Consider the following 13,164-nt stretch of genomic DNA (forward strand, 5'->3'; position numbering starts at 1 on the left):
TACGTCATGCAAAACAGTGCCATAATTTCTCGTGCAAGATTTGCGAGTGGAAGATGTCTACAGAGAGTAGAGGCAGACAGAGGTTAAATTTTGGAGAATTGATGTTAATTTTTTTTCAGTCCAATGCGATGTATCAAAAGAGAATTTCAAAAGAATAAATAAGTTAACGATACGATAGAAGAGCGAGCGTAGTGCAATATAATTTAAAAATATTTAACACACAGTGACATGTATTGAAATACACACACTTGAATATGAAGGAAAAAAGATTGAGAGCGAGACCGAAAAAGAGAGCAAGAGCGACCGAGAGAAAAGTGAATCATTCTAAAGTCGTGTGCTGCTCAGCCATATGATAGGGTTATATTTCCATAGATTTTAAATGTACACGCAGGGGTTTTCCAATCACAACATACTTACTCTAACTGCGCTCTGTGTTAATTGTTGTTCCGTGATAAGTGATTTGACAGAGGGGTGGCATGAAACAGAAAAAATATCCGAAAGATACATTAGTATATTATGTGTTTATATATTTATTCCGTATGTAGTGGTCTTTTTCACAATTTTCCAGAGAAACAACTTGCAATTACCCTGTAAAATATATATTACCAAACTGACCAGTGCGTGAGACCGTCCGTTAAGAAAAATATGTTTCTCTTACAAGGAAACATAGGGAGGTCGATCCCTCCGATTTTGATCTAATTTATATATGTTGTAGTACATCGAAAACTAAGAGACACGTATTTTTTTTATCGGCCCATAAACGGTTTAAAGGGGTGAAAACAACCCCCGAAGATGGGCACAGGGTGATTTCTCAGTTTTGCATATAAGCGCTTTATGTATTCGAATGAAACCAACGCTAAAATAATGTAATGTAACGCTCTTGCCGACCCTGGGCCTTAACGCCGCCACGCATCGATTCGAGCTACCTTAATAGAAAAGGAGCAGGCATAAAAGAAACGTGAGATCGCGGAATTTGATTTTGAAAAATTTAACAATTCCAATTTAATCGATTCTGATCGATTTTACGTCATAAATTAGTTTTTGATTTGTTATTGTGAGTGCGTTCGCGATCGCGCTCGCCCATTGTGAGAAATTTTGTTTCACTCGCCATTTCGAATTTGAACAATTTTTAATTTACGCGTTTTTCGCTTATTTTAAAAATAAATAGAAAAAGTTTCGATAATCCCAATTTTTTTTATTTTATACAAAAAAAATTATTATTATTAATTTGAAGCGATATAATCTCAAATTCGTACCGCGACCACTTGAATTATCGATGATGTTACAGAATTTACAAGATTTACAAAAATCAAATTTTAGGTCTGACTCGGGCTCAGTTGTGACAAGTTTGAATTTAAGAAATTATAATCAAGAAAATTTATAGAATTTACAAATTCACAAGTTAATTTACAAAAAAACCATTCCTAATTCTAACAAGCAAACGAAGAAATAAAAATAGGTTAAGTTAAGGAACAAACCCCAGGCTCTGGGATTGAAACGTTACCGAATCGCTCCGAGATCCTGAGCATCTGCAAGGTTAGGTAATTTACCGTCCACAGGCTGTGGGATTGAAACGTCACCGAATCGCTCCGAGATCCCGTGCAACGGAAATTTGGAAAGTTTAGAGGTTAGGTGAGGACCCTGGACTCTGGGATTGAAACGTCGCCGAATCGCTCCGAGATTCCAGACATCCAGGAAAAATTAGGATAGGTTAGGTTGCTTGTCAAAATCAGGAAGAATGTTTGAGGTTAGCCCTTTTTGTTCCGAGTCAGAATTTTGAGGAAGGACTCCCCCCGAATGAGTCGCGCAGCGCTTCTTATACCCTTTTCCTCACCATAAAATTATCGAACACCGAATTTTCAGTTTTCGGACGTGTTCTGCGCCTTCTAATGTAACGGGACTTGTTATTGGCTCGTTGCCATGATTCGTGCGTCGCCATTGGCCGAGAGAATTATCATATGATAGACCGGAAGATGCTTACAGAAAAATGTAAGTCATTTTATACAAGTATGGCGGCCCTTGGAAGGTCGATTTAGGTGATTCGAAACACGAAAATGATAATCCTAGGGTTCGCCAGCGGGGCGTTATTGCAGATTATTTAAACAATGTTTTCAGAAAAATTACGGTTTTCAAACGATTTTGTACACAAAAACTCAAACATTTTTTGGAAGTTCATAAAAAACAAAGTCGGCGCTAGCACGAAGCCATACTTTTTTGGCGGTGCTAATGACCCGCCATACTAATTAGAACGCATTAATTAATTAATTTTTTTTAAATCATTTCATACAAGTTGTTTTTTTTTTTAAACGATCATCTTCAAGTAAACATTAACGAAATTTGCAATGCCATCCCTCTACGACGGTTCTAAGTACCTGCCATACCGCCGCAAAGACGTAGATTTTGTTAATTATGTAAAACGATTTCTTACAACGTGAAACTTGAATGTCCAGTTCTCACCTATTCATCTGTGTTGTCGATTTGAAAAAAATCTCAAAAATTTCGACGCCTCGTTACTTTCGCCGTGCAAAGCTGAGTTGCGCCAGCAGTTGCTGCGGGTACTGTACATCAGTACTATCTGGTGTAATGCTAATTTACCGTATCCATCAGTAAACAACGCTGATGATTTCGGGTGGAAACTGACAGATGATGGTCCGTATGAATACCACTGATTCGACGGCAACGCCATGCCAACAAGCATTAGCGAGGTGTTATGCCCTTCGGATAGTGAAGATGATAAAGATGAGGAACAAGGTATGCAGTAGAAACGAAATTATATACCCAAAACCTTGGGCTCCTATTCTCAAGATAACTGAATGAATTATTGAACACTTTATCGATACCGATATTAGCAGCGATGAAGACGACGAGAGCGAGGATGGGGAAAAGGATGAGGATGATGCTAGGGACAGCAGAACAGATTCCGACATTTAAATTATTTAAGCATAAAAATAAATTAAAAAAGCGTTGATGTGTCGAAGTTTTTTTTCCATTCCCCTTATAACTATTATAAGAGCCAGGAAATAATTCGAAATAAATTCAATGGGACTCACCCATACTTGAATAAATATGTTAACGTCTCTTACTAATTCTAGCTACAGAATGCTGTTGAACGTAAGTTTTCTGGTATGGCATGCTTACAGTACTGCACTACAAGCATGGCATTATTTTTCCCAACCATCGTTTCGCATTAACTTTCGAAAAATTTAAATGCTATACTGTAACAAATAATTTAAACACTATTATTTTTCTGACATTGTAGCTTGAATGTGACATATTTCGGACCCATGGTCGAAGTATGGCACATTTTTTTTTTAGGTACACTCGTGTTGCCACTACAGAAATACGACAATGCCATACTGTAATAAATAATTTTACAATTGATAAATATTTATCTTCAAAAAATCAGATAAGCAACCGTTTTTAAAGTATGGCACCATTTTTGAACTCCACTAAAAGTATGGCAGGTGTATAAATAGTCTCACTACATCATGAACTATCTAGGATTCAAGTGCCATACTGTACTGTTTTGCATAATTAACAAAATCTACGTCTTTGCGGCGGTATGGCAGGTACTTAAAACCGTCGTAGAGGTATGGCATTGCAAATTTCGTTAATGTTTACTTGAAGATGATCGTTTAAAAAAAAATCAACTTGTATGAAATGATTTTTAAAAAATTAATTAATTAACGCGTTCTAATTAGTAAGGCGGGTCATTAGCACCGCCAAAAAAGTATGGCATCGTGCTAGCGCCGACTTTGTTTTTTATGAACTACCAAAAAATGTTTGAGTTTTTGTGTAACAAATCATTTGAAAACGGTAATTTTTCTGACAACATTGTTTAAATAATCTGCAATAACGCCCCGCTGGTGAACCCTAGGATTATCATTTTCGTGTTTCGAATTACCTAAATCGATCTTCCAAGGGCCGCCATACTTGTATAAAATGACTTACATTTTTCTGTCACCATCTCCCGGTCTATGATGCGCGAAATATCGCTTTTATGGGTAAATATGCAGAAGTGGGGCTCCACCCCAAAACGACTCAAAATTTTTTTTTATGAATTCAGGACTATACTATGGCAAGGAAAAATGTATTTTATGGTAGCAGAAAGTTGCGAAAACCATTAAAAATTATATAAATTCAAAATTTATGGAATTCCGAAAATTTCGATAAAGTTGCACTTATATTCGAAACATTTGGATACACTTCTGAAAAGCCCATACCCCCAATCAAGTCTGCAGCATCTTTGGATGTGTGTGGAATTGTTAAGCGGGTCTGGAACATCTTTGGATGTGTGTGGAATCGTTGGTCTTAAGCACTTTTGGATGTGTGTGGAATTGTTGAGCGGGTTGGAGCATCTTTGAATGTGTGTGGAATCGATTGGGCAGGTCTGAAGCATCTTTAGATGTAGTGTATTTTTTCCACCATATATAAATTTTTCTAGCGTCAATATTTATCGCAATAATCGCGAAAAACCCTAAAAAATCGTTTTTTTCGAGATTTGACCTTGAAAATAAAAAATACGGCCATTTTGCCTATCATATTCGTAATCAGCGCGTCAAAATACATAAGTATACCAAATTTCAGATCAATCTGGGGTATGGGCTTTTCGGAAGTACACCCAAACATAGATTTGAACGAATGTAAAAATTCCTATGACGATCTGTGTTATGTTTTTGGGTCAATAAGGTCATGCGTCACCATAATATTGCTTCTTATCACGTTGCCCATTCATGAAGAACTTGAAAAAAAAAATTACCCGGATTGTAGGTGGAGCCCCACTTCTGCATAATTACCCTTTTATGATTTACAGAATTATTTTATAATGAAAAAATAAAAAATTTACTCAATTAATCATTTAACAATTTTTACAAATGTTTCATCTCATAACAAAGTTCAATTTAAAAAGATTCAATGTTGTCGAAAAATTGTTGTTTGGGTTGCGACTGGTTCGAGAACATTCGATCTACGCATGCGCAGTAAAGCACATTATCATTTTATTATTTTCAGTATTTTATTACAAAATTTTATGTGGCAATTATTTTTCTTCGATCCGTTATAATTTTCCGCGTTTTTTAAGCCTATTTACAATATTTTACAAGATAGCGTTGAGTTTTCATTAACAAAACAAAAAATATGATAGTTCGAGTTTTTAAGGAGTTTCGGTACAGGCGATACAATGTTGCCATGCTAAACCATGCTAAAAGCATAAAAAATTTCAAAAAGTTCAGAATTTTATAAAATTTGGTGAACATATTCTTTAGTGCCAAATTTGACAATACAAATTTTTTAAGATTTTTCTTCTACACAGTTATCGAGTAATTGATCACTAAAGTTGACGTGTATAAGCATAGCGTTTCCATATATATAGGTATACATTCCGGGCATAAGAAATCTGCTTTAATGCGTAATTACTCGATAACTAAGTAGAAGAAAATTTTGAAAAAATTTGTGTTTTCGCACTTGATGTTGAAGAACATTATCACCAAATTTCATCAATTTCTTAATATTTAGACTTTTGTACCGAAACTCCTTAATACGCTCCGCCGCGTGTGTCGGGTCTTTGTATTGCCCTCCAGTACGTTCGCCGCCGGCCAGCAGTGACGCGGCTCACTGGTCATTGTTGTGTTTGGTCAAAACATCGCGTCGGATCGCGATGTTTTTCGAGGTTAGCTTCGCTTTCGTGTCGTTCGGAAAGCGTTACGTCACAATATTTATATTGATAAATCATCGAAAACACACCCAAGGCTTTCTGGGGGAAAGGGTTTTTAAGGAGTGAACAACCTCTAATTCGAAAATTTTATTCTGTACCATAAAAACTATTCTTCCGATTCGAACGGTACCAACTGCATTTTGTAGAGGTCGAAAAATTAGTTGATACGTGTTTCAGGGTTTTTCGGAAAAATTCGCTTTTAAAAGGGTAAATCACCCCTTTCATCCTAATACCTTATATCATTATAAAAACATTTTTATTCTTAATTATATTGTTGTACGGTAGCACAACCACTTATATATATTATTCGAATATGTTCTAACTCGAAAATAAGTTTACCTTTGACCGTATTTCTACGCGAGATCATCCCCGTATCGATAATTTCCAGATAGCCCATTTGTGAGAAATAAAGCATAGATTTAAATATGATAAGCTATAGACCACAGAATATTGTACATTCAAAAGGGATTCCCGCCGCAGAGCCCCGTTCAGAAAAATATAGAAAATTAGATTTAATTATAAAGAAAAGTATGTATATCCATATTAAATGATGTGCACACTCCAATGCTACGCTCTGTAAATTTATATTAAAGATGCATTAGAGTACAACGGAATAAAAATATCACGGCCTTGATGTCCAGCGCCGATTACCAAACTCCCAAGTTTACCTCCTTTTCGCTATCAGCGTGGTCTTGATCGTGATTTTATCGTGATATGACTATTATTAGGAAGATAGATATGTGCGTAGTTATAGTTATGCGTAAGTTGTAGCCAGGTGCCATCAGTCTCTTTGTTTATCGTTCTGCCAAGCGTGCTTATCTGGCTTGGGTGTTGCGTATATTTTCATATTCTTCGAAGCATTTTTTGGAGACAAATATCAGTTCGTCACGGGATATTCAAGTGAAATATACACCGCTATTGCACGCATAATATAAAATGATTGTGAATCCATTAAATGTTATACGACTTTTATTGATCACGTTTGAAGCGATGAACATTCCTGAAAGCCCAAACAATAATGAAGAACGCGAATTGAAAAAAAATATCGAAAAAATTTTACTGTAAAGTATGCAAGATTTTAACGGAGTGGAATATATTGAAGAAAATACTTTCGATTTTCAAGAGCCTTATAAAGAGTATGAGGCGAATCCTATGGAAGATAATGCGATGGAATAGAGTCGTGGAACACCATACGATACATGTTCGACCAACGAAGAAGATTTGAGCCATGATTATAAAAGAAGAGCAGTTGAATTTTGGAGGAGCGAGAAGAAAAAGAACTTGAGCGTAGACACTGTTAAATACCGATTCAAAAAGTGAGATCTAAAAGTCAATTGAAATATTGGGCTCATCAATTCAACAAAGATGGAACATACATGGAAAAACTAGCTCGCATTTCTCAATATACATTGGAAAATATGAAGAGTGCTGTTGATGCTGGCTTAATTGTACATGATGTGGATCTTCGGATGTGGACCTTAGAAGCACAAAAAGAGATGGGATTTGAAGACGTTCGATTCAAGGCTTCCGATTGGTGATTGTTGAAATTTGAGAAAGCTTAACATTGGCAGTAGAAGGCACAAAATAGATCGAGTGCCTTGTGCAGTCAGTGTCTTTGACAACTCACAGCTACACTATACAGCCCCCAATATCTGCAGAGGGAAAATTACTATCGCCACTTTTCATTGTTTTGAAAGAACTTTCCGGAATATTTGGACCAATTGTAGAGACGACCTTATTCAAACCAAGTAATATCTTTTTGACTACTCCCAAGTCAAGAAAACTCACTTCAAAAATTTGTATACCTTACCTTCTTTTGTATTTTCAGCTATAAGAAAAAAAATTGTATCAAAATCTGTCAATCCTACATATGCAATGAGAAATTAAAACAAACGTTATCTTAAATTTTGCAGACCTCTTTAAGATGTGGCTGGAAAAGGTCTTGTTCAGAAAAGGGCATAGTTCGCCGTTCTCTCGCGTGAGGCCCTCAGTCGACGGTTGGTCTCTCGCTTGAGCTCGGCGGTGCTGTGCACCTCTGCGCGCGCCCTTCTCCTTCGTGCTACGCATGCCGGTAGCAAACCGGCGTTTTTTCACTCTCTTCCGTTCGGACCGTAACGCGAGTCACTTCGTAACGTTGTTTTTTTCAGTTTTTCAATCCCTTCAGTCTTGTTCCGATTCGGCTCGTTTCTCGTAAGAAAGTGTTCGGGAGTTTCGCGATTTACGCCCGCGATAATTCTGGAGCAATTGACTTCGAAATTCGAGATTTTTCGTCGATGTTTTTCTGCGGTAACTTCGACTTCGCGTCCTTCGACAACGTTTCAGTACCGGCTCCCTTCGCACACTTCGACGCCATATTAGTCCAGTCACCTTAGGCCATATTTTACGAAGTTCTATTCAAGAGACCTAGAGGTTAGCCAATTTTTTTATAGGTTGTTTGGACCGACAGGAATATAGCCCTGAGTTTTCGAACAAATCCGACTTGCACTTTTGCAATAAAAAATTATTGAAAAAAAAAATCGATTATTTTGAGTTGGTGCTCAGGGAACGCATCTGATCGAAAAACTTAACACATGAAAGTTGTTCGGCATAACGTCCTCTATAAAAAAGGTCTCATACAAAAATGCGCTATCATTGTTAATTAAGCAGTTAATTGCAAATAAAGACAAAAAATCACAACTTTGTTTTTGCTGCTACAATCGTTTGTTTGTAGAGTAATCGGTTTGAAATTCATACAAGATGTAGGGAATTCAATGCCCAAGGAATGGTGGTAGATTTATTAACCTGTGAGATATAGTTTAGCAACAATTTGCGATCTTCGAAAAAACTTTGACATCTCATAGAATTTGGCGATGAAGGTCTACAGTGTAGAAAAAAATCGAGGAGCTTCGTGTCACCGTGCACAAACTTTTTGGAAAAAATAAATCGTTTTTGTTGATAATAAATAGTGTTTTTTGACGTTTTAAAAATTTTGCTTATAAACAAATAGTAATTCTGGACAAAGTTACAAAGATATTCGGAAAAATCTTGGACCATTCGATGCGTTTTTGGAAAACGAACAATTTAAAAAAAAAAAAAAGTCGCAATATCTCTATTACAGACCGAGATATGAATATTTTTATATTTTTGCAAATATCTGTTGTTGATATTGAGATTTTTGCAAAAATCAAATTCGATAGCCTTCCGTAGGGTTCCGGCTATGAGATTCGATAAAATACTGACCTCCAACAGGGATTTTGTCATCACGGTTATCCGTGTAATCTACTCGACGGCGCGCGGCCGAGAGCGCTGTGACGGCCGCTCGCCCGGGCGCGGCAGTGGGGGTACCCCCTCGCGCTCCGCAGCCCCGCTCGAGCGACTTAGTTAACAAATTTGACATTGGACGAGGTAACCTCCCGTCCACGTATTACGGGATCGAGACGTCACCGAATCGATCCGAGAACTCCGTACAACGGAAAGCCGGAAAAAAAATCTTTAAGGTTAGGTGCGGACCCTGGATTATGGGATCGAGACGTCGCCGAATCGCTCCGAGCATCCAGGCATCCAAGGAAATAAGCAATTCACCGTCCACGGGCTATGGGATCGAGCCGTCGCCGAATCGATCCGAGAGTCCGCGCAACGGGAACCCCAGAAATTTTGAGGATAGGTTTATTATTGTTGAGGCCGAAATAGAGGTGTACTTAGAGAGGTCCGAGTTGATCCTTTAGGCAGGGAGAACTGTCTCTCGAATGAGTCGCGCAGCGCTTCTTATACCCAGTTCCCCACCATAAAATTCTCGAGCGCCGAGAATGTTTGTTTTAGACCGGTTCTGCGCGTCTATTTGTAACGCCTTCTCTGATTGGCCCGTTGCCATGATTCGCGCTCTACTTTTGGTCAAGCGGGTTAACATACGATGCGCGGACTACCGCTTTTCATGTTGTGCTACAGCTTTGTGTGATTTTTAACAACAAAAACTTCCATTTGATTCGTTCTTTTTTTTCTATAATTCAGCATTGTTATTCGGTTTAATGCGATTTGAATAATTATATTCGCTAAAAGTCACGTACGCGTCCTTTAGCCCATCAACGCTCTACCCGCGCATGCGTCGCAGTCGATTTTTTACATTTTTCATTATTGATACGGTTTTATATTATTAATTTGTATCGTGATCATTTTTCTTTAATTTGTGTTATTTTTGCGATCATTTTGATCGTATTTACCCATTTACGCGCCTTAAAATAATAAAATGCAAAAAGAAAGGCGTAGTTCAGCGCGGTGCCGGAGCGTCGCTCGGGCCCAAGCACAGGGACCCAAGATGGCCGCCACCTGTCATCGGCGTGCGTAGTCTTCGTGATGTTTTCGTCCGCGATCTAAAGATCGCGGAGTTCTTCGTTAGTTTTTGACGGGCTCGGGCCGTCTCGCGGAGTGTTTCGTCACAATATATATGCCTGAATTTATATTCATTTATATTTTCTAATTGCCCATTCTATTGTTAAGAGGTTATATCATAAATATATTCTTATAATGTTTTTATAAGACGACCCATAAATTACGAGCTGCGAAAAATTTGAATTATTTGCGTCAAACCGCTAACATGGTTCTTGATTTGTATATATCCATTAGGGTGGTCCTTATTTGGGGTTGAATTTTTTTTTTCAAATTCCCCCCTTGGTTCGATTCTAAATCACTGAAAAAGACATCACAGGAAAGTTGTGGTTAGTGGAGTGATGGGAAAGGATGCCGGCAATCCCGGTCGTTGTTTCTACTTCAGTCAAAATTGTGTTTGCTTCATCTTTGGCTACTATTCTTTTTCTATGTATGAGTCACGTCGAGCCATCCAAGTGTCCGCGAAACCCTTGTCAATCGTCATTAAGAACAACCATTCAAGTATTTATTTAACATGTAGTCGTTGGAAATTCGGACTATTTACAATATTTTCCCGTATGCCAAGAAATAAATCATCACATGATTTTTTATTCTTTGCTCCTGAATTTCGATAATAGACAACTTTTCCATCGTTTTTCTATTCGTGGAGAGAATTATAAAGCTCAAAAATTCCCCTAGGAAAAAAATGTTGGAACAAGCACATTGATGGTCCCTTGTTTCCTGATCATATCGCAAAAAATGTGAAAAAACAATTCCATAAAAAAATCAACGGAAATATTAAAAAAAAATTCACAAATCCTGAAAAAACATTACATTAAAAAAAATACATATCTGTAATTATTTTTTAAATTGTCAAAACGTAAGAAATAAAAGAAAAGAAAAATCAAAATAAAAAAGTTTTAAAAAATCAATTGAAAAAAATGTCCATCTAAGTTACGTCCAGCATCAAGAGACTCAGAAGAGTCTCGGGACAAGTACATTTACAGCCCTGTCGTCTGCTGGCCTGAGGCTCTCGCCGAGATTTCTCTGAATAAAACGATTCGCGGTGGTGGGGGTAAAATTGGCATGTCATTTTCTTTAATTGCGAAGTTCATGAGTTATATACGGCTTTGAAAATTGAACTTTCAGCTAATTACAAAGTTCTCTGTCGAATGAGCCCAAAATCAGCATGATCGGTGTCGTAATTTCTGAGAAAAAACTGTGCACGGGCTTAACAAAATAACCCAAAACAGGAATGACGAAGGAGAGCAAGGGACTACAAAAATATAGAAAAGAAGTACAATTACATTGTCTATAAACGCATGATAGACTATTCGAAAGTGCTTAATTACGAAATTTTTATTGGCAAAAAAAACTGAGGAAATCAGTATTTTTCTCATTTTGCATTGGTGGAATATTTTTTTCATAAAAAAGATTAAATTGATAATCACGGAGAGTGTTCACTTCAATTCCAACGAAGTAAAATTTATGTTCGAAATAAAATATGCGCGCGTGTGTGTATGTAAATACCAGAAATAACTTAGATATATCATAAAACGATTTTTATTTTAAAAAAACTGATTCGGCTTGACAGGGTCACCGCGTGTGGCAGCCGCATTTTTTGGGGTTCTTTCGTGATTTTTTTTTGTGGCGGAAAATAAACATAGACCTGAAATTTGAAGGGTTCATTCATTGGTATTAAAACTTTATGATATAATTTTTTAACTTCGATATCTCGGGTTAATTCGGTGTAATACTACTCCACAGGAACCCATATGTTTCTCCATGGTCTCCACGATTCCGGGGGATCGGTTTATCTGACATCAAAAAACCAAAAAGAGTTTTGATTTGTAAAGCAGTGGCTATCGCCTGAACTATAGTCATACAGAAATATAAAAATTAAAGGATTATTTAGCTATGCAACATTTTGAAAAATTGAAATCAGGTGTTTCAAAACGCAAAAATCCTTCAATTTTTAATATTTCTGTATGATTGTAGTTCATACGATAGCCACTGCTTTAAAAATCAGAATGCTCCTTGGTTTTTTGATCTCAGATAAACCGATCCCCCAGAACCGTGGAGACCATGGCGAAACATATGGGTTCCTGTAGAGTAGCTTTACACTGAATCTACTCGAGATATCAGTGTTAAAAAATTCTGCCATAGAGTTGAAATACCATGACATAAATCCTTCGAATTTCGAAACTTTATATTTTCTTCCTTCCCGGCAAAAAAATCGCGAAAAAACCCCACAAAATCTGGCTGGCACACGGGGTGACCCCCTTAAGTTGGATTTCATTATTCCAATCGATCAATATCGCGTTATCTGAAGAGAAAGATTCAAGTGCTTTAATCTTTGAAATCCTTTCGTTATTTAACGACATAATCTTAACATTAAAATTTGTAATTCGTTGCAATTTTTTGAGTTTTTGAATAAATTAGCCGTAATTTGATGAAAAAAAAATATATTCCCTTTTTTTCGATATCTCTTTCGACGAGGGAGGGAATAAGATTAATTGAAGTTTTTTTTAATAAATGTCTTTTCCCGAGTACACTCTGATGAGTGATAATCATTACACCTCAACGGTAGTCTCAGTGAAGAACCCTACATATATTACTCATGTGGTGTGTATTTCTTGGAACGAATAAAAAAATAAATTAACTATAATAGAACACATCTACATATATTGTGTCCCAACATGAAGAATTAGATTTTCCAATATCCTGTAAAAAATCTCCAGTTCACAGTACACAAAAGGTAGTTAAATCAAATCATAAAAAACAGCATGAATGCTGTTGAAAAATATGAGACAAGTACATTTGTTTTATGTTACCTGGATAGTAGTCTCAGTGAAACCCTATGTGATACTCATGTAGTCCAATAAAAAAATGCACGATGATTTATAAGAAGTTGTTTGATCTATTGTTTCGAAACTTGCTTCAAATGAGCAATTCATTACTAAAGGTTATAAAAAAAACATTTCAAACGTAATACATAAAAAAAATGAATCTGCTAAATCTTGGTAATGTATGAAAAACGTTTGATTCAAAGGAAGAAAACGTTGTCAAATAAATGCAAAAGTGCCGAGTATATCGGATGACGAATGAAA

The 13,164-nt window shown here is 36.8% G+C and overlaps 1 protein-coding gene across 7 annotated transcripts in view; it reads right to left on the bottom strand.

Annotated features, from left to right (window-relative positions):
* Window positions 1-13,164, bottom strand: part of Syt7 (Synaptotagmin 7) — a 620,424-nt gene that overhangs the window by 300,989 nt on the left and 306,271 nt on the right. For 6 of the 7 annotated variants that reach the window (XM_043430280.1, XM_043430284.1, XM_043430283.1 and 3 more), the window contains one exon: window positions 418-429. The exons of the other annotated variant lie outside the window; for it this stretch is intronic. In XM_043430280.1, the coding sequence (XP_043286215.1) occupies window positions 418-429 (12 nt within the window). The remainder of the gene's footprint in view (window positions 1-417; window positions 430-13,164) is intronic. 7 annotated transcript variants of the gene reach the window in all.

This window comes from Venturia canescens, chromosome 10, assembly GCF_019457755.1.
Source record: "Venturia canescens isolate UGA chromosome 10, ASM1945775v1, whole genome shotgun sequence".
Classification (NCBI taxonomy): Eukaryota; Metazoa; Arthropoda; class Insecta; order Hymenoptera; family Ichneumonidae; genus Venturia; species Venturia canescens.